General features: G+C 37.8%; 2 protein-coding genes across 2 annotated transcripts; one reads left to right on the top strand and one right to left on the bottom strand.

The window, feature by feature from the left end:
- Positions 1–86: 86 nt before the first annotated feature.
- LOC131679199 (UBX domain-containing protein 1-A) lies at positions 87–1,379 on the top strand. Its single transcript, XM_058959852.1, has 3 exons — positions 87–243; positions 309–890; positions 951–1,379. Exons 1-3 carry the CDS (start codon positions 194–196, stop codon positions 1,273–1,275), a joined length of 957 nt encoding a protein of 318 aa, XP_058815835.1. The 5' UTR covers positions 87–193; the 3' UTR covers positions 1,276–1,379.
- On the bottom strand, positions 1,364–16,938 carry LOC131679198 (ribonuclease Oy). Its single transcript, XM_058959851.1, has 2 exons — positions 16,624–16,938; positions 1,364–3,238 (listed from the first exon to the last, which is right to left on the bottom strand). The coding sequence occupies exons 1-2, from the start codon at positions 16,689–16,691 to the stop codon at positions 2,332–2,334; spliced, it is 975 nt and encodes a 324-aa protein (XP_058815834.1). The 5' UTR covers positions 16,692–16,938; the 3' UTR covers positions 1,364–2,331.
- Positions 16,939–27,885: the final 10,947 nt, after the last annotated feature.

Raw genomic sequence — 27,885 nt, 5'->3', positions numbered from 1 at the left:
GCTGGATAATTTTGAGTAATTTTGAACTCGATTTTAAGTTATTTTGCCTAACCGTGTGCACCATTTAATTATGGCAAATATTTTATAGTTAACCGGCTGTCAACAAATTCTGATAAATTTTAAGCCAGTTTTGCTGCATTTTAATTAAAAATTTCCGTCGAGTACTGACAAAACATTAATTTTACTTTCCATAATGTCCGAGATTCAGACACTGGTGGATATGGGGTTTTCCAAGGAAAGAGCGTAAGTAGAATGGCGTATTTTGCATGTTTTTTGACTATAATTTATCATATGAACTATACCTCAAGGGAGAAAGCACTCCAGCTCACCGGAAACAAAGGCGTTGAAGCGGCTATGGAATGGCTCTTGGCTCATGCAGATGATGATATCCCATCAACCATCGAATCCTCTGCCCAGTCGTCGGTTACAGCTGAAGGTTCCTCAACCACGGAGGCAGGTGGTACCGACGAGTCGGCCACTGTCGCAAAATCACTCAAATGTGATGAGTGTGGTAAGCTGTTTAAAACCCAGGACGAGGTTGAATTTCATGCTGCTAAAACTCAGCATAGTAGCTTTTCGGAATCAACTGAGGAGAAGAAACCACTAACTGAAGAAGAGAAAAAAGCACAACTTGCATTGTTGGAGGAGAAAATGAAACGGAAACGACTTGAGCGAGAGGAAAACGAAAAGAAGGAAGCGCTGGAGCGAGAACGGCTGCGGATTAAATCCGGCAAAGACATGCTGGAGGCACGGCGAAAGATGGAAGAGCAGGAGATGAAAAAGGTGATGGATCAACGGAGACGCGAAAAGATGGAGGAAAAAGCGGCAAGGGAACGAGTGAAGGCACAAATTGAGTCCGATAAGGCCGCTCGAAGAGCTAAACAAGCAGGGTGAGCGTAATGGTCAGTGCACTGAGAAAGCAAAGATAAATGTTCATTGTTTATTTCTAGAGAGACCATCAATTCTCCGCCACCGGCACCGGTGGTATCCCCAACGCCGGCAGCTTCGACACCGACGGCGCCGAAGAATTACAGCAATACACGCATTCAGATTCGTATGTTAGATGGTAGTGCCCTGGTCGAAACGTTTGACGCCAAGGAGCAGCTGGCTGCTGTGAGACTGTTTGTTCAGCTTAAACTTGGCACTAATCCTGCACCATTTGGATTCATGACCAACTTTCCGAAGAAGGTGTTCAATTCAGAAGACTACGAGGTCCCGCTGGACAAATTGGGACTGGTGCCATCGGCTGTGCTGATCGTCACCAAGGCGCCCTGAGTTGGGTGATGTAAGATTCGTTTGTCATGTGGTACTAAACTCGTTCGTAAAATTAGGGCAAAACACGGAATTAAAATAAAATATTGAGTAAGTTTGGTTTTGAATATTTATTTTTTTCTTAAAAAAAAGAAACTTCTAACGAAAACAAATTCTTTTTGTTAGGCGAACTGACAAAATGATGAGAAATTTAATGCTCCATCATTGTTGTTATTCTTTCATTTATGTGTAGGCATACCATCTATCCTGTTTAATCAGGATTTGTTGTTACTTTCGTAGAGATGTTCTGACATTTTTTTTACCAAAATAACAAAATGTCCTGATTTTTAACGCACTTACTCAAAAGGTGTCTTATAAACATTCAAATATTGTTATCTTTACATTATGTGTTAGTTTCTTTCAGCACATGCTATGACTCTGTAGGGTATTACTAACTTGCGCTAGTCTCCCGGACTAAGTTTCAGTTAGTATTGTCCCCAAAAAATGGATGCTTCCCAGTTTTCCATATTTTTCAAGCGAAATGTTTTGTTTTAGCTTCTAGTTTAGATGGTATCCTTAGTCATATGAATGCCGCAATTTGAACCCAAAATTTCGGCTACAGCCTGGCTTTAGCAATTGTAATTAGTTATCATTTTATATCTCTATTACTACTACAAAAGGGAACTACTTCCGATCGAAGTTATTCGCACTGAAAAGAAAAATGGTCTATTTACAAATATAAGTTTGTACGGGTAGTACAATATTGAATATTACAATCTCAAATAATTAGCATTTTGTAAGGTGTAATTTTCGATCATCGTCTAAATAATAACGAAAAAAGTTAATGTAGATCGTAGCTGCTTATTGTAATGTGATGTTTTATTAAAGGTACGTATAATGGATGGGATTAGGTAATTGTAAAAGTAGTTGGATTGAAATCGTGAGAATAATAATTTACGCAAATTGCAAAATATTTTAACTGTAAAATATCTTGTGATGCATATAAAATGTGTTTTAGTGTGATGCTTCAAAATTAAAATAAATCACGATAATAGGTACAACTTATTTAACAGAAACACCTCAAAGCGTCGTCCACTTGAGCAACTGAATCAGTTTATAGACATTCACCAGCAACTTCATGGTTCTGCTTTCGTCCGACTTCTTACGGTTGATTTCCTCAAGAAACTTCCGATGCAGATCGAATGGGGACATATGCGTCCTGTCGAACTTGGACAGTGGCACACTCGTCGGATACACAATCGGTTTGTTCAAGTTACAGTTGGTTATCACCTTGCCAGCCGGGTAGTCAATTGCGACTTCCTCGAACAAAATTCCGTCACAATCTGCCAGTTCGAGGGATTTGTTAAAGCATATACGGATTTCGTTCAAATATTGAGACTTGGTTTCCTTGTCGTGGTAGCATTCGATGGCAACGTTCTTTTGAAGACGATCCGTGAGAACCTTGTGAATTTCAAAGACTGTGTGATTTACGCCCGGTATTATGCCACCTTCATTCAAGACATCGGCCATCGAATGCTGTTGGAGCCAGGTTAAGCCCTGTCCGAAGTATTTGTTTTCGGTGTTCAGCTGACTTAGGACTGCTGCAGCGCACGTTCCATGCTTTAACCATTCGTGGCGCCACAGGGAATCGTACGGTCTATTTTTCTCCACATTTATCCAGAACTGTTCCAATTGTTGTTCGATTTTTCCCAGCTCGGTAACGTTGAACACGGCCGTTTTGTTGCAGAAACTTGGACCTATGGTATTTCGCTTGGTTGGCCAAATACCGTGGATCGTCCAAATATTTTTCGGCGATGGTAGACCGCAGATGTTGGATGCGCTCTTTTCCCGCCATTCGTAGCAGGTTGTGATGGGCCACCTCTGGGTGAATATCAGCAGGTCAAAGTCTGGGTCTTCCTCCAGAATTGCTTCATTCTCCATCAATTCCTCCGATGAGGATTCTGAGGAGTATAATTCTTCAGACGAACTGGAATGGAAAAGAGTTTGTTGAAAATTTGCATTATTTTATACTGCCGTGATACGCATTACAGTCCCACCTGCATAGGAAACCCATAACAAATGGGACTGTTATGCGGATCACGGCAGTATAGTTGTCTTGAGTATACGAGGGTGGTTTGAAAAGTCACTGTCTAAGTGATAAATTAGGGATTCAGAACAAAGTTGGCACTATCGCTGGAGAGATGCCCCATAAACGTGAAATGTATTTGTTTTTTTTTTTGTAAATAGCTTGAAGCAGTCAATTGATATTGCTTGGTACGGGCTTTTTACGAAGGAGTACAAAGTATATGTACCAGCAAATCGGGTTGAATGTGACGGGGTCGTTACATATTAGAGTTTGAATTGCGTGGATCTGCTGACACATGGGGTTGACTATATTAAAGACAGACCAGCCCGTGAAGATGCTGGGCTGCAAAGTATCAGTTGCAGTTATCGGGTGATCTTCGCTGGGTCTGCTCTACCCAATTAACTCTTCTTTGGCAACGTTCGTCTACCTGTTTGCCGATTTGTGCCGCGGGTCAGGAACTGTACTGCAGTACTTCAAACAACTGGAATACACAGGTTTGTTCCAGTACCAGGAGAAATTGGAAGTACTACGGAGCAAACAGGGAAAAAATCGTTTCTATATTCACTTCTCTTTTTCTTCTTATGGTAACAAACCGGAGTAAAAAGGAGGAAGTTTTTCTGCTCCTGTTTGCTCCGTAGCAACTAGGAGCGGAATCGTGTACTGGAACAAACCTACAGCCTTCTATTGTAGCAATAAGGTTCGTTGTGGGAAACGCACTGTGAATTGTGTGGATGATTCCTGTGGAAGGGATGTTGAAAAGTGTCTCTACGTTGGGGAAAATCTACATGGTCTCCCGACATGTCCCGCGTACAAACCGCGCGAGAAGAAACTGAAGCGTTCCCTCCAGGGACGCTTTAAAAGATTTTTGGCAGAAATGCTAAAGATAGCTACGCCACCGGTCTCTACGAATATCTATACTAATTTGTCTAGCTTCGAATGCGACTCTGATGACCCCGAAGAGAGAACATCTTCTGATGTGCCTAGAAGCAATAGAAAAAGGAGGGAAATTTCCTCTCCTAAGCTTCGTTGTAAAGCCCAGAAGGTGTCCCTTCAAGGTCCCCCAAAAATAACTACTCGTGGAAGTACAGGAGCAAAACCGAGGCAAGTAGCTCCTGGTCTCAGAAGCCTGAACTAAGGATCTCAAAACCCCTGGATTAATAAAATTCTCTGACATTGTAGATCGCATTTTTAAAGCTTTAAATATTTCTGACCCTCTTAAAAGCATCCTGATTAGCTTCATTACTGATGCAGTTGACTACAAAATGGCCCCTCCTCAGCGATTGTATCCTTCGATGACTAATTCATCAATCGACAGTTTTGCGAGATTGTGGAACTCCTCCCCACACCGAGGCTAGTTATTGGTGATTTTAACTCCTACGGTACGGCATGGGGTTACCTCCATGACGATAATCGATCTACCTCACTCCACGAACTTTGTGACAACTTCAATATGACCATTTTGGACGCGGGTGAAATGACACGGATCCTGGGTCCGCCAGCGCACCTTAGACTTGTCCCTCTGCTCGAAATCGTCGCGGTTAGATTGCATGGGGAAGGTAATCCCCATGCAATCTAACCGCGAATACAATCAATGTTTCATATTACCTTGCACGAAATATTGATAGGAAGAGCTACGCGTCCGCGTTATTCAGCAAAATCGAGTAGATACAAGAGTTTCCGGTGGCGCCGGTTCGTTCACGAACTAAAGAGAGAAACATTGATGAGCACTCTTTGGGGCACAGCCTAACTACCTAACTCCTGAACATCACAACACTAGCGGACCCCTTGTCATACCTATCCTGTCATGGTCACTGGAGGGGCACCCAGAAGCAGCGAATCTTTCAAATCAGAAGATGTTACACCACGAAAGAAAGCCCTCTCCCCTGCACTGGACCCGTCCGTGAAAGTACCGGCACCCGCTGATAAGCCTTCAGTGGCTGCTGGTGCAGGGGGCCCGGATCTCTTTCGGATAAGTCACAGCGCCAGCGGACCTTTTGCCATATCTACTACAGTCACAGGAAGAGCACTACACTAGTCCATTCTACAAAAAAGTCAATTCAAACACCCCCAGAAGTAACAAATTCTCTGAATCAGAAGACAACACACCACTGGAAAAAGCCTTCTCCCCAGCACTGGCTCCGTCCGCGGAAGTACCGGCACCCGCCGACGAGCCTTCGGCGGCTGCTGGTACAGGCGGCCCGGATCCCTTCCGGGTATGTACCACCCCTCCACAATCACGAACAGTCTTACTGCTCCTCATCTCCACCAGACATGCCCCGGCAACATCGCAGGACAACCAGTAACATGGTTCCAGAACACTTCACCGTGGCAATCCAGTGGAACATCAACGGTCTCAGAAATAGCCTTGGGTATTAACAAAACATCATTTCCCGTACCGAACCTCTCTGCCTCGCTTTCCAGAAAACGCACCTCCACACAAACATAGATCCCTCTCCTTGGTTTGGCAACAGATACGAGTGGGAGATGGCAAGGGGTGAAAACAACTGCCAAACCATCGGCCTAGGAATAAAAACGGAACTACCGTCAAAACATCTTCCACTGAATTCCGAATTAATTGCGGTACCTAGAAGACTAACATATCCCATCTGGTGCTCCATAGTCTGTTTTATATACCCGAGTGAACCACCAACGCCAGAAACAAGCTTTCCAGTTTGATAAACTAGATCCCCGCACCCTTTGGCATCATGGGAGGTCTCAACGTCCACAATAGGCCGGGGGTTCGGACGATATTTGCCGGCTCATCGAAGAAATGGACGGAATCATCCTAAACGTCGGTAGCACCACCTTCATATGTGGCAACTCATTCTCCTCCTTAGATGTTACCTAGATCCATCGCCGAAATATGCGGTTAGTCTACGACAAACGACTTCTGTGGTAGTGACCACTTTCCCATCGAAATAAGTATGAAACGCCTACCACCCAACACAACCCGGCGTAGTGCTGAATATATGACAGTGCTGAATGAGACTCCTACGAAGCCTCTATACAAAGCCAACTTGAACGAGAACGCATATACTCGTCATCTGAGCTCTCGAACATTATTACCTACGCAGTGGAGCAAAACATCCCGCGAACCAGCGGAATACCATCACACCGATCTGTACACTGGTGGAACCCTGCAGCCACTAAAGCACGTCGTAAAGCCCTCTGCATACTTCAAAAAAAACACCACTCATGACTCAACCTCCCCCTTCGAAACCAAAGAACAAACAACATCAGGACACTACGAAACGTCGCAAGAAAAATAATCTTAACATCCGAAGAAAACAGTATGTTCAATTTCATTGACGGCATCCACCTGGATTCCACAACCTCTGAGCTATAGAGAAGAGTAAAAGCGCTCAGTGGAAAACGACGACAAAACGGATATTCTGTATCGGTCAATAACAACACCATGACATACCCTGAAGAAATTGTTGACAGGATTGGTCATCATTTCCAATCCCTTTCCGCTAATGAAGATCTCCCTGCCGCATTTGACCACTGTAATAGTAGAGTACAACATACATTGACCACTTTCACCCGATTCCTCAACCACATTCAACAAACCTTTCACTGGATTGGAACTCGCTGTCGCACTCAACACCACTCGCGGAAAATCCGACGGACCCGATAGCGTGGGATACACGATGCTCCGTCAACTTCCCGCAATAGCAAAAAGGACACTTTTATACACCTTCAACACAATCTGGGAAGGTGGAACATTCCGAGAAGAATGGAAATCGGCATGCATAGTACTCATCCCCAAATAATGCCAGGGTACCCAAACCACGAACGATTTTCGTCCAATCAGTCTACTGTCATGCACCGCAAAAATTCTCGAAAGAATAGTCAACCAGCGGCTAACCACAGGGCTGGAAGACCATAGTCTACTTGATCGACGCCAATTCGCTTTCCGCAAAGGCTTCGTTACAGGATCTCACCTTGGCCACCTCGGGGAAGTGCTTAATAAGGCCATCTCCGAGAATCCACACGTTGATATTGCCATCCTGAACATGGTCAAAGCATCTAACACTGTATGGCTCGAAGGAGTGCTTCAAAACCTTAAACAATGGGGCCTGCAGGGAAACCTCGGTATTTTTATACAGAACGACTTCACCAACCGCCGATTCCGAGATTGCATAGTAGGAACCCTATCCTAGGAGTTCCACACGATCAATGGAGTACCGCAAGGATCAGTTCTAGCAGTAACGCTATTCCTAATCAGGATGAATTCATTATTTGCAGCACTTCTCGGATGAATATATGTATTTGTCTGTAGACCAAATCCCAGTAAATGAAAAGGCGGCTTGGCGGGTTAAACTATACGCTGGCGATCGGTAGGCTATTGAAACTTTGTTCTAGGCTACCCGCCGTAACTTGCCGTTTGCTGTAAAAGTAGTGTGGGATACCAAGGGTGATTCCGAGGATAGTTGGTACGATGATGTCGTTGAGGCGGATTGGTCTTGAGTTTTTTCGGCAGAAATCTTGAATCCTGTGGCGAGTGCCCAACGGCCGACAGCGCTTACTGCCGCCAGCAAGGATATTCTGGTGCGCTTGATAGCTTTTCTAAGGGATACCAGGATGATGTAAGCTGCGTAGAAAGGAGCCAACTATCTAACTCGGAATCACCTTTGGTAGAAAGCTTACGCTGATACCCTATGGGCAGATCACTCTAGGAATGTATAACAAATGTGCATCAAATTACGGTGCAGTTTTGACGTCTTACGATTTTTAGTCTTACACGCAACGCAAAATGCATTAAGAATTTCTATTTTGATGGAAATAAATGCGTTTAATTTCGCTGATTTTTAAAAATGCATAATTGATCTGCCTCTAGCTGATACCCCACTTTAAAAGAATCAAGAAAGATTGCGAAGGCAGAAAACGGTTGAACCGTACTTTTTGTTCGCTGCTCCCCAAAAATAACCGTAGAATAGCAGTTAGCATCGGCCCATCACTAATTGCACAGCAATTTTTTTTAAGGGATTGAACTCACATGCCGAAATCTTGAAGAACTATCCTCGGACCACTATGTATATCATGGAGTGGTACGGCTGGCATCCGGCTTACTCCCAAGTTCCTCTGCTAAAGCAGCATTGGTGCTGGAGAACTCTCCTGCCGCTGGGAAGCAGTTAGAATTGCCTTCAAACGAGCACCAAACTTCCTTGCTAAGACTACTGGAGAGGAATGTCACCTACTCTCCATTGCAGCCAATATTCACCAAGATTTCACCAACAAACCTTTCAACCATCGTTCGAGTACACCGCTTAAGGCCAAGAGCCTGGTACGATCCCGGCCCAAGTATCGAAGATAGCCTTACCTACACCTAAATACAAAGAACTCATTAACCTGAATATCCCTCCAGCAACACCCGTTTTCTGTGGAACATCTACTATGCAACTGTCGTGAACTGGAGGACCTCCGTCGACAACACGATATGGCAAACTCAATCCGAGATGTACTATCTAACGACGAGGTTAGGGAGGAAGTACTTCTCTCATTTCTAAAAGATGCTCATCTATATAACAGCATTTGAATTACTCAAACATGGGCCCTCTACCACACCATTTTGGCGCTGGAGAGGTCGCCCTCACCATAAAAGAAGCACATCACAACTACAATATCTATGAGGCATCTGCCACACTTCTTCGATTCCGGAGAATTGATCTATGTCCAGGGCCGTAGATAGAAAATACGGGCCCGGGGGTTCCAACGTACGCCCCCCACTGTATATTGACCGTGCATCACAAAGTTAAAGTTTGAAATCCATTGTACTTACTGATATTATGTACCTATATTACACTGAAATTATATTGTTATGTACCAGTTTTTTGCTCTAGTTGTTTGCAGTGCAGTAAAATTTCATTTCATTCAATCGAAACTGAATGAACGCAGTCAATCAGTCGTCCACGGTAGCATTCATATTCATTTATCGCATCAGTTGCTGTTGATCTGAAGCTCGGTTCATGGCACTTCACTCACCGTTGCTTTCAAATGAGTCGCAATTCATATTCAACCTCCTTCGATTGATCCTCTCAAATGAATAGATCCGCTTTCAATTTACCCAGTGAGCACCAGTCAAATGAGATCCGGGTAAACCTAAGACAAGAAGAGACAACTGGCTTCGTATTTTTTGATATCTTGCCTTTCTTGTGCCATATGACAGATGAGTGTATGCAGCTAGCGAAGTTGGCAGTGCAGCCATTTTCTTTGTCATATTTAGATATGTTGCTAGAATTCACATAATAATGACCGTTTTATTAACACACATTTCGCCAACATTTATCTGGTACTAATCAATCCAACATTTTTATCACATATTATATGTTTCTAGCAAATTTGGCCAGCATAACAGCCTATTCATCAGAATCAAATTTGCAATAAAAATGTAATAGAGATGAACGTACTACTAAATAACGTTTTTCATTGCAACCAGTTCCAATAAGCTGTTTTTACTAAATTCATTATTTTTCGAATTTAAGAAATTTTGAAAAAGAAAGTATGCTATGATAATTATACGAAGCTGTCAAATTCATTGTTGCAATCAAATATGTAATTCAGCCATTTTCTTTGCACCTCTACCAATATTTTCCTGTATACAATTCCGATGACATGGTAAAGGAGTAAAATACTTCCACACTGGTTCTATTGGAGCACATTACGAGCACAGTCTACAGACACGAGAATTGTCGATGTTCTCTTTCAGAAAGAATTCGAAAAGATTTTGCTCGATACGAATGCTATAAACTAGCCATATCGAAGGTAGGTTTATTGATGTGAGGTAACCAATAGTTGATTCTCCGAATTAACAAGTTGGGTTCGGATCGGATTTCTCAAAATTATAAATTTTCTGGTTCGGGTCGGGTTTGGGTTTATCGAATTTTGAAATTCTCGGGTTCGGGTCGGGTTCGGGTTTTACAAAATTTTCATTCTCGAGTTCGGATCATTCAATTCTAAAATGTTCGGCTCAGATCGGATTCGGGTTTTTAAAATTTTATGATTTCGGGCTCGGGTCGGGTCCGGATTTTTCAATTTTCAAACTGTTGGGTTCGGGTTCGAAAAAATTAAAACCTGGCCATCTCTATATTATAGCATCATATCTAAATATGATAAAAAAATTGGCTGCACTGCCAACCTCGCTAGCTGCATACAGTCATCTGTCAACAATTATTCAGCAGGGTACAAGAAAGGCAAGAAAACTAATGGCGATTTCGCTTGAACCTGAAACTGAGTCAGGTTCTAACCCCAACCGCTGTCAGTTCATACGTTTTGACAGCAGTTGGGGTTAGGAACTGACTCAGTTTTGCCTCAAACAAAAACCACATAAAAATACAGAGACAACTGCTCCAAGATGAAGAGAATGAAAGGTTCGGAACATTTGTCATTTTTGAGTGTGTTTGTTTTATTCTTGTAAATTTAAGCATGGCCGCCGGGCCCCTGGTAGTAAACATAAACATCAGAACGAGCATCCCGATTCTTTGGCGCACGATGAAAATAGAGAAAATACCGGGTTTCCCTTCGGATATTCCGATTCGACACTTTTTAGGGACACTTTATCTCGAAACTACTAATAAAAATAATTATTACCAAAACAAAACTTATATTAACAGAAAAGCCCACAACGTCATTTGTTTATTCTTTTCTTTTTCACCTTCACCTCACTCATACAGAGAAAAATTGTTCCTACTTGTATCCGTCTTGAGTTGCCTCGCCTTACCCTATATGTATTTATTATCTTGGTCGGAGTTATTTTCATGTCAGTGAGTGTTCGTTCATATTGATTTGTGAGTGGTTCATTGGAATGGTTCACTTCCATTAGCTGAGACCGTGCTAATGTGAGGTTGGTTTTCAATAGAAACTAAACAGGCAAAAACGTCAAATGACCAGAGCCTGTTATTCAATTGACAGTGAACTCTGAGTGACTCAAATGAAGACGGCAGCAGAACTCAATTGATATAGTGCCGGTATGCTTACAGTGAATGACTCGTAGTTTCACTTGAAACGAATATTTTCGTTTGAAATTGATATTTTACCGCACTGAGTTTGTAGTGCCAATGACGGTAAAAACGGAGGGCTGTTAATACTCTATAGTATTTTGAATACGTCTTCGTACGTTTTGGCGACTTTGAAGAGAAATTTTTTGTCAATAGTATTAGTAAAAGTAAAGAAATGGAAATTATAAACATCATCTAAACAAACAAAAAATCAAAAAATCCCTTTGTTCAATTGTACAAAAAACGAAATAAAGGAAAAACTTTATCTTGAAAGTGTGTACAGAAAAACTAAAAATCGCAAAATCAACCACATAAACAAATTAAAGTCAATTGTAAAAAAATGTATAATCGAAAACAAAAACCAAAACAAAACCTGTAAGAATCGATAAAAGAAAACAGAAAACTAGACAATCAAATTGCAAAGATTAAAGAAGTCGAACATTGTTGAACAAATGGTGAAAATTATAAAAAAAATCGGCAGATGTTGAAAAATTTTGAGAATCAATGAAGATGAAAAAAACAACTAAAAAAATACGAACATTGATATAAAATAAAAATGCGTAGAACTAAAAAGCTCGAAAATAATAAAATATATTCAACATTAAAAACAAGAAATATTTAAAGCAATAGAAAAAGTGAATAAAGCTTTAAGAATGCATAAAAGTAGAGGAATAGGTATAAAAAACAAAAATAAAATAAACAAGAAGAAATTAAAAAAAGAGTTGAACAAAAACGGACCAAATGGAAAAAAAAAATTGTATAAAACTAAAATGGTATACCATAAAATCACACAAAATTGAAAAAATAACAAGAAGAAATTGAAAAAAGATTAGATTATTTAAAGTATGGAAAACAACATCAGAAATGAAACTTGACAGAGCTTCACACAACAGCCTAAATGCAAAACGAAGAAAAAATGCGCATAATGGCAAACAAATAAATCTAATGCTTACTAGAAAAATAAAAAAAATTAAAAGCAAACCTATTGGAAAATGGCCAACAGAAAAAAAACACTTTCAAAATAGGTTATATAGAAAAATGAAGAATAACAAAAATGAACAAAATGAAAGATTAAGGAACATAAAAAAATTATAATATATTAGCAATAAGAAAAAATAAAACCACGGAAAGCTAAAAACTAGAAAACATATACCAAAATACGAGAAATATAGATAAATGGAAAATGAGACATTTTGGAATGAATTTAAAAAAGGAAAAATGCAAAAATATATAGAGAAAAAAGAAAATAGAAAAAAGGGAATGATACGAATGAATGGAACTAATAGACTAATTTTAAAAGTTTGATGGAATGACAAAAGAAACAAATTAAAAAGCAGGGTATTAAAATATGAAATAACAGAAAAAATTAAATAGAATGGAAAAATTGCAAATAAAATGGAAAAAATCAGCAATGACTATAAATTAAGGTAAGTGGTATGGATACAAATGCAAAAATAAACAGCGTGAAAAGCAGGATAAAATAAAAATATGCTAACAATGGTGGTAATAGATAAAAAAAAGCATGAATGTTGAAATTGCAGATGTACCACGACTTGCAACCTTCGTCAGTGTTTGTATCAATATGAAGTGAAAAAAGAAAAGTGTTTAATATAACATTCCACTAAGTTGCTCAAAAACAGTGCTTTTTAAAGTGCTAAAAAAATTGATCAACGAAATTTTAACATGTATTTTTTCGCATTTGAGAAGAGTTTTGTTGATTTATGGGAGCAGTACTTCACATCCTTGAATATCTGCAAAAAATCAAAAAGCACCTCTCGCTGTGAAGGATAAGGAGCGAACTTTGCTCTGCTCTTCTTTCGAGAATCTTTGTGAGGAGCATATAATCCGTTGATCCATTGCAGTGAAGGTCCCGTGGGGTAGAGTAAATCTGAACCCAAATGGTGGTGAACACTTTTTAAATATATTTGCCAACACTTATCGATTAGGGTCTGCAACCCGAGGATGATGTTTATGATGACTGTGTGCTAGACGATTTATAAAATGATGCTGAGGGTTCCCGATGAAGAAAAAATTGCAAAATTGCAAAATAATCCACTGGATTCTTCCGGGCGAAATCCGAATTACCTGAATAAAGACCCGGAATTCGCCTCCAAAAACCCTAAATAGAAGGTTGAGAAGTTTTCTTTTTCTTTGTAATAATTACTTTCGATAATAATCCAACAGTTGCGAAGACAGCAAATTCATTAAATTTACGACTTTTTGTACGTTTCCCAATACCCTTCGGGGTACTTAATAAATAGATTAATTAAAGATTCTGTGAAGCTCGAGCGGCTTGTATGCCTATCTTTTCTAAAAAGGTACAAATGATGATTAATCAATGATTTGCTGTGAAGTTTATCGGCATTGATGATGAAGCTAGTACGAAAAGTAGGGGAACTGCGTCGAAGACGGACACTGTGAGTAAGATGGACAAATTGTATTTCTCACAAACTGAAAACTTCAGTTAAACGGTTCAGATACTATGTAGTTTTTAGAAGGTTTCAAATGATTCCGAAAGATACTGCTATTATCTAATATGAGAATTATCAGATAGGGGAACATGGGGAGACTTGACCATGTGCAGAATTCTATTATTGGCTATGACGTGTTCTATTAGCTTCTTAAAAAAAATTCAAAAATATTTTTATACTTGTTTCGGTCCCTTAAGGAAATATTAAAAGTTTGGAATGAAAACCCTTTCCTTATAGAAAATATTCCGTAATTAATAAATTTGCGTTAAATGATGCAATTTTTTATCAAACTTTCTATGGACATATCTACTCGACTAATAATTATTTTTAAAGCACTCATACATTATTTTATTCCTTATGAACTAGTGATACAATTTTACATAAATCGCAACATTAAAATAGTTATTACTAAAATTTGCACGACACTGAACGCAATAACTAATGTTGGGGAGACTTGACCAAGATTTCATAGGGAGACTTGACCAAGTGGCAATATACTGAAAATGTTGGAATATTTACTCTGCTGTGGTACCTACTGTTGTTGTTAATCACGTCACAAAAAAATTTCACATCAAGCATCAGTCTATATTTTTTAGTACTAGTAAACAAAGTTAGCAGTAATACGGCTGATTTCGTGACGTGTGAACATGCAATGTAAGCAGTACAGTTAATCCTTAAAAGGAAATGTATTAAAAACAGTCGAAATTTATGAAATACAACCCTTTTATATTTTTTACTGCTACCTAAGGATCTCGGAAATATGAAGAATAAGGTTTAAAATATGCTTTATGTCATTATTTTTTGTCTTGATTTTTCAAAATTCTCTTGGTCAAGTTTCCCCAGGCCTTGGTCAAGTCTCCCCGCAGTGGGGAGACTTGACCCAAAAAAACGATCTCAGAAAAACTTTTATAACTTTTGAAATAGTAAACTAAAAATTCTGAAAAAAAATCATGAACATGCACAATACCTTTGCACATAATATCTCAATGACTTTGGAAGGATTGAAAACTTTTTTAGATATTTATGCAGGTTTAGCTGAAAACTTGGTCAAGTCTCCCCATGTTCCCTTATTTGAAAGAATTTCTCGAGAGCACGCTAACGGATATAATTTTGACACCAGAAAATAACGATCTAAACTTGAAAGCTGTTGATCTTGGAAAATATTTTAGGTTGACATGATGTACTGGCTATTGACTGTTGAAAAAAACAGAAATTCCAAAGAGGCATTCATGATTTAGGTACATTTTTAAAATTTGGTATCATGTTGGGTACTACGGACACAGTACAGTGGGAAAAGATGGACGCATATTACCCATGCCAGCCGATTTGGTGCCTCAATTTCACAACCATTTTCACAACATCTTTCTGTTTTAAATTTTATTAGTGTAAGTTACTATATTGATGGAATATGATCTCAAATTACGGTTTGCGAGCAATGCATCGGTCGAAGAGTCGGATTTGCTAATATGCTTTAACGTGTCCGTCTTGGGCATAGTTCGGCTACTAACAATGCTTTGTTAAAAAGAAATATGAACCTAGAGCAGAGTCAAGATACTATGACTAATAAAACTGAACAATGCAACTCAATCGCAGGCGATTACTTCGAAAATAAAAAAAATCTGAGTTCTTCCATGACTCATGTCATTTAGAAAGAACTGCGGGCTTGCACATTTTTAGTCACCGTACTCAATGAAGATGTGATTTGTGAGGTTCTGTGTAGTAAAATGATATTTTATGGAGACTTCGACATCACAGAAGAGTCGTTGCGTTTCTTACGACTCCACACAGAGGAGCATTTGGGCCAAATAGCTGACTAAAAGTACAAAACGAAACTCGTTCATTCGCTTCTAATCCTGAATACCTGGTGAGCAATTTGGTAGCCGATTTAAATTCATTTGTTGTTGTTTCTGTGTATAAGATGTGTTAAAATTTACTGACTTAACAGTTATGTTTAATGATTATTTATTTAAAGTAGATTGAAGCAGTTCCACAATGGGTACTACATTCCATTTATGTCAAATGTTTAGGGAGACCTTTGACAGGTTGACACCACCAACATCTAAAATTTACATCGAAGAAAATAAATTATTAGTTAACCTTATGTAAAATGAAACAACGAGAATATTTTTGTCCATGATTACACTCGTTGAGTTAGAAACTGGCATCTAGCTTCATTTTGCTTGTATAGTTAGACCTAGCGTAGACGTTAGCAGTCTTATTATGTCCAATGATTGATAATGAAGGTAATCTACATTTCGTTCAGCAACGTTCGAAGGAAATTATCGCGTTAATCAATACATAATGTAATCGTTACAGTGACGTACAAAAAAAATAAATAGTTAGAAAAACTAAATCTACGTTTTAGTCTTCAGCTATTGTGGCCGATTGTCTTCTCACTAACGTCACTTATTCGCACTCGTCTACCCCATAGGTGTGCAACTGCCAGTGGTATACTGCCGTATTACCGGCGACATCAAGTACAACATATTTTCTATCGGGACGTTAGGATTGTGGTGGTATACCCCATCCCCAACTCCATTGGATCAATGACTTCGAAAAGATGGTTTTTTGTGCAGTGGAAAGTTTTGTAGATTGATGTCAGCGAAATCAATGAGATACTGCAGTGACAGATGCCAAAGTGTAGTTACGTTGAGTAGCTTTTAACGCTGGCTCTTTTTCTGTTAAATGACGTGAAGCGCCAAGTTCAATGCTACTACTTAAATAAGATGATTTGTAAAAGAAACATCATTGTCTTGTTTTGATATTGAGCACCAACGACACAGTGTTTGTTTGATCTGTTTTCACAAATGTTACTTACTCTTCAGCCAGCACCGCACGGCGCAGGTAGAACGAAACTGCAAGGATGATCAGGTGTTCCAGCTTCATTTTCTATGATTTTTACACTCGGTAGCTTGAGTAGATAACTTTCACCTATGCATTGGCGGAACGAATTTAAAAACTTTCGATGCACTTTGATAATTGACCTCTAGTTAAAGTTTGAAGAACGTTTTTGTGACGGTAAATGGAACAGTACAGCTAGTTTATTCTTATTTTGGATTTGTATTTTTTCTCTGCGGGATAGATTGTTATTTGCGACTGAGTCACGTAGAATCAAAATATAAAATGAAAATTATGCACAGCTGTCAAGCGCTTGCTGTTGCAGGTGGTATTCTGAGGGATAGGAAAGCGAAAACTTTATAGCGCGTAGGTATACAACGGGGGGTAGTTATATTGGTTATAGCACGTTTCTTTCTTGGAGAATATAATTGACAATAATTCAATATTATTTCTTCAAAAGAGCTGATTAGATTTTTGCAAACAAACTCGTTTCACTCATTACTCCGCTGCAGAGTGGAATTTCATGAAAAATACACATAAGCAACATCTTTACCCTTCGTAGAAGCCAGCTCAAATGTTCAAATAATAGCAAATTAAGAGAAATCAGGAAAACACAAGTTTGTTTACAAATCTTATTAGTCCTCTTGAAAAATTAATATGGGACAAGTAAAAAGAATTTTGCATTTCTGAAAACATAAATGGTTATTAATATTTCATACTGTAAATAATCAGCAGTTTACCTAATTTCAATAAACGACTTATAAATACTGCTGTTTTTCGATTCGAAAAATCTATAGGATTCACTCAAGCTTTAAAGATTACGTCCGAGGCCCGCAAGGCTGAGTCTCATACACAAATTGACTCATTTCGACGAATTGGGACAATGCTTGTGTGTATGTATGTATGTGATCTATCGTCGCCTAATTATCATTGCAATGGCTGAACCGATCTTAATGAAACTAGACAAATGACAATATGACATTTTTGTACTAATAATTTGTTTTATGTTATGGTTTTTAATATCTGAGGTATGGATGCATTTGTCAAAACACGTCGTTTTAGACATATAGCTTACAAAGAAGACTATTACTTTACATAAGCTCGGGGGTTTGCGTTTCGACCGTGTCTCTTCAGGACCATGGCACCTGACTACTGCACCAGGTTGACGCTAGTACACTATTTTCAATTTTGGCCTAGCGTCCCGGGTAATTATGGGCCATAAATTGTAAAAATCCGCGCAAGAACGGCGTAGATATTTAAAAAGTATGAACTGGAAAAAACGAACAAAATGCATAAAATGGAAGCAGTGAATTGATCAGAATGAATCCTAAGAATGAGACCGATAAAATAGATGAAATGAATAGAATGAACTCAAATGAATGAAATTAATGAAATACTCAAAATGAATAAAATATTCGAAACGACTAAAATAAATGAAATGAATAAACTGAAAAATGGGTATATGGAATGAAATTTGGAACAAATATGATTAAATAAAGTAAATGAATAAAACGAATTAGACGAATTTGAGAACCATAGTTTCTGCCAGTTCTGAAATGTTTGCGAAAATTTCAATATTTGAAAGATGGCTAATTTGCAATATACATATATTTTCTAGTGGTTCCATTCGTTTCTTTTCTTCTTGGCGGTGTCGTTTAAGATTATTTGCTGTTTCTACTTTATTGATGGACCTCAACTTGAACAATTAGTTTGGGTTAGAATTCTAGATGTCTTTTTAGTCACAGATTTTTGAAAAAAATAATCTTTATTTTGCGTCAAATGGCCAACGCACTATGGGATGCATTAATACAAACAGGCGTAAATATATGTTTCAATATTTAGTAACATATTTACGCAAAAAGTTAGTAAAGCATATTCATTTGGTTGATAACTCGGCCAACTGTCACTGGATTACGCTTAAATTGGTTTCAATATCTATGCTTCGTGCCTAAGCAGTAATACAATGAAAATTCTCGCGTTTGAGCGATGTGTAAAACCGAGAACAACGCACCATTATTCATCCTACCATTTAAGCTAATGAGTTGAGAGAGGTAGTAAGATGAATTAAGGCACAGCTATCCTATTCAAATTCTTGGGAAGCAATTGAAAATAAATATAGTTTTGGTAACATTGATCATGAAAAAATATTTATAAGAAATGTTCAGAGGACTGAAAATGATGAAACACTTCCGTTCGGATTCCCCAATTATCGCCAATTCAAATTGAACCAAGTCGTTAAGCAAAGATTGCAGATACTTTTTTAATCAACGACTTCAAACTAGTAAGGTGATGATAGAAAGAAGGTGAAAAATAGGATCATTACAAATGTGTTCTAATTTTTCACAAGTTTTTGTATTCGAAAAGATAGTTGCTCTCGATGATGCCATAAGTTTAATATGAATATGAACTATATGAACAAGGTATTACCTCACTACTAGGGCGATTATATGATGAACTGTGTAATCATATATGATTGAACATCAAACTAACGGTTGATCGCAATGCCTAATGCAAGGGCCAAACACCTCTTCTTTGGAAAATGTTTGCTCTTTATATTTGTAGTAAACTGACATTAATTTTTGAGAAATTGTTCCATCATTATTGAGTAAATTATCAAAATGTTTTCGAAATCGAATTCACACCTCGAATTTTGCCCCTGAAATATAAGTTAACAACACTCTTGGTGTAACGGTCTCATTTTTCGCTATTAAAAATTGGTAAGTGAGGAATAAACATACAAAATATCTTCGCTCTTCGTAAATGAATTTTGAAACTCTATAGCGCTTTCTATATATGTATATAACGTGAACCGGTTTGTTCGAAAGTTATTTGCGTAATATATTTCGTGTTTTGACTAAATCACCCATATCTCTGAAATTAAAGTAAAATATCCAAAAACAATAACGTCAAATGGACACGTTGGGCCTTTCGTTTGAAACTAGTTTTGTTAAGATCGGCTCAGCCAGTGCTTAATTACACACAGACACACAAACATACAGACACACAAACATACAGACACACAAACATACAGACACACTCACATACATAAATTGTCCCAATTTGTCGAACTGAGCCGATTGGTATATGAGAGTCGGCCCTCCGGGCATCGGATACGGTTTACGATGTTTGAGCGAATCCTGTACATTTCATTTGTAAGAAATATAAAACGCTAATTTTTACTTGGAAATTGCTTTATTTTAAAATCAACTCAAACTTTGGTTTTAAACTGCGAAGCTTCGTTCCGTTTTTTTTAATTTCTTCACAATGATTTAGTTGGAACCCTAAACCCATGATTTTATTTGGATTTGTTTTGCTCTCAAGTTTATTGCGTTAGAAAAAATCGATGGTCAAATATGTTCATTTTCACCTGGAAGATGTTTTTTTTTAAAGTAGAATACCTGTAACCTGCACGATGGTTTACAAAGTAGGCGGGTATCAGGAATCAGAATATATTGGTTTAATGGCACGTCCCACGGCTTAAATGGCACACGGAATAAATTTACTTTTACGTTTGTGTGCTTTTTAGCTTGAAACTGAGAAATCTTTCATGCCATTACTTGTACCATTATCAGAAACCTTTAACATAGTGATAATCAGTTCAGTCTACGAAAAAAGATTTTATTTGCAATTCATATGCTAATAAGTTACGAAGTATTCAAAAATATGCATGAGAAAAATTCTGGGTCTTGAATAAAATTAAATGGAATTATTCAAAACAGGTTGTTTCTTTGGAAGATCGCCCAAAATTCAGTCCTATTCACAGCATAAACATTGAAAATGTTGAAAAGAAAATGTCTACGATTGATGGTTATTGATAATCACAATTCTATCTAGAAAAATAATTATTTATATCAACCAACTAATGTTGAATTGAGCTATATAAACAACTAACGACATAAATGCTGTACCTACAGATTAAGAAAGTTAAATCTCGACAAACATATGATTACGGCTTACAAGCCAATTCACTTAGAAAGGAAATTGCGGACAAACCGTTACTGGCCAAACATAGTTTACAGCAGTTTACGAAAGAGCAAAACTTTTTTCTTTTGTTTACTACCAACATCTGTGATTGGCGAGTAATGGTTTGTCCGGCATTTCCTTTCAAAGAGAATTTAGAAAGTTAGCTTTTAAGCCGTAATCATATGTTTGTCGAGAAATGATGTAATTACAATCGTCGAGTTAGCTGTTTATTCATGATTGGCGTTTTATTCGCAGGGGCACCTCACCTCACGACAGTTATCACAGTTTGTTTGTTTATTATAGAACTTTCTTATACAAATGTTATCACATCGTTAAAGTTATGCAGCTAAAAAAGTTTCATGGCAGCATTCTTTAGATATGTACATTCAATAGTAATTCTTCGAAAGGGCGAATGAGACTTTTGTAAACAAACTTATTTCGCTCATTATTCCGCCACCGAGTTGAATTTCATGAAAAATACACATGAATCAACATCTTTACCCTTGGTAGAATCATTTTCAAATGTTTTCTGTCTTGAAATGATAACAAATTAGGAGAAATCAGCAAAACAAAAGTTTGTTTACAAATGTTATTAGCCCTATTCAAATGTTGATATGGCATTCAGCTTCAATAAGAATGTCATAAAACTATATTTTGGTTTTATATAAAAAACTGATGTCTTAGAAATGTCAAGTGTCTTTGAAACATTTTTAAAAGTCTTTTAAATCTGCCCATTAGTTTAATTACTCTTAGGTAAAATTTAGTTTTATGGTATATTCTTCAAGTGTTCTCGAAACACTTTATAAACCCGTCAAACGAATAAAACTATATCCTTGTCAAAAGCAATGATAAAACCAGATTTATTCAGATATGCTCTGATAAAACTTGTATAAAACACAAATAAAACCAATTAGCATTTGGACGGTTACGTACGTAATGTCAGTGATACTCTTAAAATGCTTCCGGTTCATGAATTGATCAGTTTTACGAATGTTTCGAATCTTCTTGTGCAGCTTCCAGGGTCACTATTTGAAGCATAACATCAATATCATTTAAACACAGTATAATTCGTTTCTATTGTCACGTCCAATGAACGTGCGAAAAGTTAATCGACATATTTCTTGAAACAATGCTGCAAGTTTCGCGAATTCAGTAGTTTAATAAAATGAATATAATATAATGACATGATTTATTGACTCCCACGGACAATGAAATTAATTTTAGTTACACTCAGCACGACTCTCAGCAGTTCCATTCGTACTAGTCAAATTTTAGCATCGATTTTCATTAACTCTGATTGATGGTCGATTGTTCATACGGTGAAATATTATTTCGAATGAAACTTTTATTATTGGTTGAGTTTACACATGAATATTTGCCTTACGAGAGCCTACCTGGAGCAATAACCCTATTTCACGGCAGGTTTTTTTTCCCAATGTAGGATGAGTTGTTTCACATCCATGAGAATCAGTTTTTTTTCAATTCATTGAACCTTATACAATTTGACAAATGTCTGTCTGTAGGGCCAACTGAAGCTTTCCGGTTCTTTAGAACAAGATAATTGTTGAAAGGAAACATCCAACTTATTGTACAGGCAGCCAAGTAACATCTATTTCTAGCCAAGGGCAAACATTCGTGTCGCTTCAAACTTTGTAATCACCAGGTCTAAATATAGCTTCGATCATGAAGCAAACCTGACCACGCACATAACTCCGAAACAACAAAAGTGCTGAGCTGTACAGTGAAAAAGTAATCCGCCAACGTAGCGGTGGCGGTGACTTGCGAATTGATCACCATCATCGGATCGCGCGCAACATGCCAAAAGCCAACAGTTCTCGCCATCGGACAAATTGTTCCTTTGGTATGAGTTGGAGCCCAGGTTCGCCTTTTGTAAGGAGGTGCCCACGTTTCAGGAATAAAAAAAAATATCTATATATGTAGATGGGTACAAGAACGACGCAAAAACTGGTTACCGAAGCCGCACTCGAACTACTCGGTCAATGTCCGTGAGGCAGCCTTTCCTCGGCGCGACTCCTCCGGGGTGGACAACAGCAAACGAGCGGCCATCAAAAGCGTACGTACGTGTACAGATTGAATGGTCAACCGGTCGTCGCATTTACAAGTGGTGATGTGATTTGCATAAGTGTTAAGTGAAACATTTCCCCCACCAACCCCAGCCGGTACCACCTTGGTCCGGTCAACTGCAGGGTTAGTATAATTGTGATAAAAACGAGTCTCAAGGAATCTTTCGGGTTCTGCATTGACTGTTGCCGAGTCACAAGTCGTTGGCCGATGATGAGCTGTAAAGAATTATAGCAGATTCATCATGGTAGAAGTTTCTCTCACTGTAAGACTGCGCGGATAAGAAGCTTGTTCTATGGTACAAACGATCAGTAGTGGCTAATTTGACGCCGACGGGCGTAGTTGATCAGCGATGGATTGTAATATCATTCACAGCTCCATAAGAATAATAATTTATGGGAACAAGAAATACAAAATGCGAACAAAAAAATTGATAATTCAGAATAATTCTCAATAACTGATCACGACTACAGTGATTTAGTTATATTAGTTTATTTTGTGACGAAAGCTACAGTCATTCCAAAAATATAAAATCCATACTAAATCAAATATTCAATAATTTAATTTAGTATCAATACCTTTATTTAAATTCGTTTATATGACAAGGCTCGGTACGTTCGCTTATCTGAAGCGTGGGGCTTTCCTTTGCAGGGTCATCAACTCATTGAGGGTCGCTCTCTATCCAGTTGCTGTACTCGTCCTTGCTGTCATCGCTGTGAAGTGTATTGGAGCACACTGTTGGATGTTTTTGATTATCTATTTTTGTGGGTCACGATCGTGTATTCTTCATGTTTTGGCATCTGCTTGTTCATTGGGTGTGATGTCAGTTGGATTGGAGGAACTAGGCGCAGTAAAAAGATTAAAACTGCTAGAGAGAGTAAAGCGCTGGGGGTCGGGATTCGAACCCAGGTGCGCTGCGTACAAGGCAATCGATTTACCAACTACGCTAGTAGTTGGTAAATCGATTGCCTTGTACGCGGCGCACCTGGGTTCGAGTCCCGACCCCGCACATAGGGTTAGAAATTTTTCATAAGAGATTTTTCTAACCCGAAGAGGCGAATGACCTTAAGGTTGAAACCTCTATAATTGAAATAAAAAAAAGCAAAGCGCTACTGTCTCCATATATTCACGGACTGAAACATGGGGTCTCGCTCTAGCATATTGTATACCATTTCTTTGACATGTGTGTACCCGGGGCAATATATGCTAGCATATGTAAGAGCGAGATAATAAACCATCAGTGTTAAGGGGGGTGTTTGGTGTAAAGTGCTCAAACCGAAAGCTATTTTGTTTTACGATTTTGAAGGCAGGGCAATATCAAGCTCTATTTATACATTCATGGTGTACGAAAAAAATATTTTCAGTCACGCAGAGCCACACATACGAGCGTTCCAAGAGTAGATGTCCAACCATTTCCACGTCGAGGAGCGCCGCGGCGAACACGATAACTCTTAATAAAATGGTCTGACACAAGAAATTCAAAAAGATTTGTAAAGCTTAGACTTGTAGTTACTTGATGAACCAAAAAAAAATGGAAAAAAGTTCGAGTTTCGGAAAATGGCTCAATGAAAACCGAAAAATCTCATATTTTATTGTAAAATTTTCTCTTTTTTCTTCAAAATAATAGGGAGAAAACATTTTTTATTCAGTTTTCTGTGGTACATCGACAGGCTACACATATTGTACATTTTCATAACAAAAATCAAGTCAATTCGTTGATTAGTTTTTGAGTTATCGTGTTCGCCAATTTGAAAAACGCGGTTTCGAAAAAGCGCTGTTAAAGGGTGTCCCACATCAAATTGCATTACGGAAAAAACGAATATTTTCTCTAGAAAATTTAGGTAGAAGTAGTTTAGAGTGTATTGTTTAATCTGTATTCTTATCGCTGTTAGTTTTTCGAAAATTGTTGCCGATACATTGAAATCTGCGCGTGTTACAGCAAATACGCGCGAGGAATGCATGGCTGTTGAAATCAAAAGAAGTTCAGCTTGGCCACCGAGATTGCGAGAGACTATTCTAGAGGTTCAATACTAACAATTAAGCGGATAAAAAAGAAGTCGCTGTTTTTGCCCTCTACATCAGATGTCTCCCTGAATACATGCATGCGACCTCTAGTAGCCATAATCTCTTTTGGCACAGTCATTTGTAAGCGATTATTCGTTGCTGACTGAACAGCCGCTGTGATTTAAAAGATATTGAATCAGTCTATTATCAACCACCGCAGGCATCAGTCATAATACCAGTGCACAGTGGTCCAGTATGCAAATTTAGTAGGAATTTTGAGATTTTACTAAAACTAAACAACTTAGCCTTATTAAGTCATTGGAGAAGTTTTCGTAGTTTATGAGCCCCCTCTTTTTGTTGAAACAACAGTTAGGATGGTTCTAATTTTATCACAATCAAAAAATCAACTTTTTAATCATTCTAGCGGAGCTTAGGGTGTTTCTTCGAAATACAGTTTTATTCCAATAACTTTTGCTGTATTCATTTAAAACTGAAGTAGTCTTCAGACAACTTTAAGATTTTTTCAAGGTGAATATATTGTTTCATGGCACCATATATCTAGCTATTTCCGTTGAAAAGTTATGAGCAGTTTTTCGCCAAAAATGGGATTGTTTGGAATAACAATATCACTCATTTGGGGCAAATAAATAATAATTCTTTTTGTACTATAAATAAAGTCATGATTAGAGTTATAATTGAGCAAAAAATGGCGAACACGATATTTTTTTAAAAATTCATAAAATTGATTTAAAAAAATCTATTTTTGAAATATTAAGTGCTTATATCTTCTGAACGATAAAAGCTAGAGTTTTGGTGTATTAGAAGAAAATGTTCGTCTTCAAAAACTCTGAAAAACATCTGAAGGATAGGTTGGAAAAAATGAAAACTGAAAAAGTTATATTAAAAATTTGGTTTTTCATGAATTGATTCTTTGTAATATGTTTAAATTACTTTCACGGTAAACAATATAAAAAATGTAGTTTCGTTTTCACGATAAAATATTGCACTTTACAATACTTTTCTATTATTTTAAATAGTGGGTAGGGTGGTTCTATTTTTTTTAAAATCAGGAAATTATCTTTTAATGGTTCGAGATAGAGTTTCGCTGTCTTCCAGAAAATTGAAAAAAACGAAATTTAAAAAAACTTTGTCGAAGACACTGAAACTCTCTGTCGTTTTCTTTTAATTTTACAAGAAATTTACCAAAAAAATAGGGTGTTTCTTAAAAAATGGTTTTCTTTGTATAACTTTTGCAGTTTTGATTTTTCATTAAGATCACTTTAGAAATACTTTCAGATATTTTGAAGGAGAACAATTTGTCTTAATATATTGAACCTCTAGCTTCGCTCGTTAGAAAGTTATATATACTGTTTACTAAAAATAAACTATTGTTTGAGTGAATATTGCAAGATATAAAAAAATATCGTTTTTGCCATTTTTTGGTGATCTATACTACAAAGCATGCTATTTCATATGAAAGCAACAGTATTTAATGTTCAGTGCCCGAATCGAAGATAATTCTAATTGAGAAAGTTATGTTTTTTATATAAAAATTCTTATAACTTTAAAACGAAAAAAGTTAAGTAGTTGGTGTTTTAAAGCAAATTATGCGCCCTAAAATAATTTTCCTGTTGTCCAAAGGCGTAGAATAAAAACTTCAAAAGTTATAGAAATAAAACCGTTTTTTAAGGAACACCCTAAAGCTTACATTTGAATTTCTCGTGAAATGGAAAATATAAAAGCTAGAGTTTGCATGTCTTCAGAAAAATTGTCTAAATGTGTTGCTCTACAAATTCATCGAAGACAGTAAAGCTCTATCTCAAACCGTTAAAAAGTTCTATTTTAAATATTGCTAAATTTAGAACCACCCTAGCATCGGATTAAACAAAAATAAGGGCCATGCAAAATACAACAACTTTGCCAAACATTATAAGGCTAAGTCATTTAACTTTAGCAAAAAGTTAAAATTCTTGCTAAATTCGCATTCTAGACCACTGTGCAGTGTGCTCTCTACTGCTACCCAAGCCAGCGCAAACAGTTGATTTTTTCTTGTGCGCATTGTCTGACGAACAAAGAGAACCGTTACTATTATTCTTATGTGGTGATCTATCAAGAGTCTCATCAACAAAATGTCTCATCAACAAAATGTGATTTTTCGGGCTAACAAGGTGGCCATTGACTTCCAGTCTTTCCGCATAAGACCGAGTATTGGTGATGTGGAACATTTGCTGAAGGTGATAATACAGCTTCGGTTTTCGGAAGTCAGTTTCATCCAGTTGGAGCACGTCAGGCACGCGGTGCTAATAACGTTCAACAAATTCGCCCAGGCGAAAAGATTCATTTCGCAAAACAACTTGAAACATGTGCTGGATTGTGACACCGCTAAAATCAAGATCCCTGTGTAGATGGATAACGGAAACATGGAAGTCAATTTACATGATTTGGCACCACGTACTTGCAAAGTGACCTTTAAAAGATTCATGTCGTATTTCGGAGAAGTGGAATCCATTACGGAGGATACGTGGAGGAACTACTTTCCAGGTATTTCAAATGGTGTTTTTGTGGTGAGAATGCGGGTCCTTCCTTACACTGCAATACACAACAGAAGGGGGTGATACTACAGAGAACAGACATATAAGCTAGAACAAATTTTCCCGAAAAAACTGTGTAAACATTTAAATGAAAATACTTTGAAAATCACCATCACATACAGGTTTGCATGCGTGAGTCACCACTGTATCCAAGTTTGCACACAAGTCCTGTATAGCGTTTGCTGGCCGATCGAAGCGCCGACCAGTGGCAAGTTGCTACTTGCTATCGTCATTTCAAAGCGTCAGTTTTATTTCTTACACAAGTTGAAAACTTTACTTGTATGTCAGTTCTCAGTGGTGATACTATTATACAGCGAACTCTATGTACATATCAAGGACAAACTAATACGTTCCAGTTCTGTGAACAAACGGCACATTACGGACAACCTGTCCAGAAACCGCTAAGAAAAGCTCATCTACAGAAAGAAATACCAACACACAGTACCATCAATGAGGGAGCTACTAGCAATGACGGAGGGTTCACGCTCGTGACCCGAAAGGGAAAGAAGTTAGGAACAACACCTGATCGCGAACATAAAGGCAGTAACCCTGATGATGACCCAGACATGTGCGACGGCGACAGATATATGAATGACCCCCAT

Source organism: Topomyia yanbarensis, chromosome 2, assembly GCF_030247195.1.
Source record: "Topomyia yanbarensis strain Yona2022 chromosome 2, ASM3024719v1, whole genome shotgun sequence".
NCBI classification, from domain to species: domain Eukaryota; kingdom Metazoa; phylum Arthropoda; class Insecta; order Diptera; family Culicidae; genus Topomyia; species Topomyia yanbarensis.
This window is presented reverse-complemented; position numbering and strand designations above follow the sequence as displayed.

Excerpts from the sequence above, each read along its gene's own strand:
- LOC131679199 (XM_058959852.1), top strand. The coding sequence starts at position 194 with ATGTCCGAGATTCAGACACTGGTGGATATGGGGTTTTCCAAGGAAAGA. Across the intron at positions 244-308 it reads GGGTTTTCCAAGGAAAGAGC|GGAGAAAGCACTCCAGCTCA; the intron begins GTAAGTAGAATG and ends CTATACCTCAAG. Across the intron at positions 891-950 it reads CGAAGAGCTAAACAAGCAGG|AGAGACCATCAATTCTCCGC; the intron begins GTGAGCGTAATG and ends GTTTATTTCTAG.
- LOC131679198 (XM_058959851.1), bottom strand. The coding sequence starts at position 16,691 with ATGAAGCTGGAACACCTGATCATCCTTGCAGTTTCGTTCTACCTGCGC. Across the intron at positions 3,239-16,623 it reads CGTGCGGTGCTGGCTGAAGA|TTCGTCTGAAGAATTATACT; the intron begins GTAAGTAACATT and ends TTTCCATTCCAG.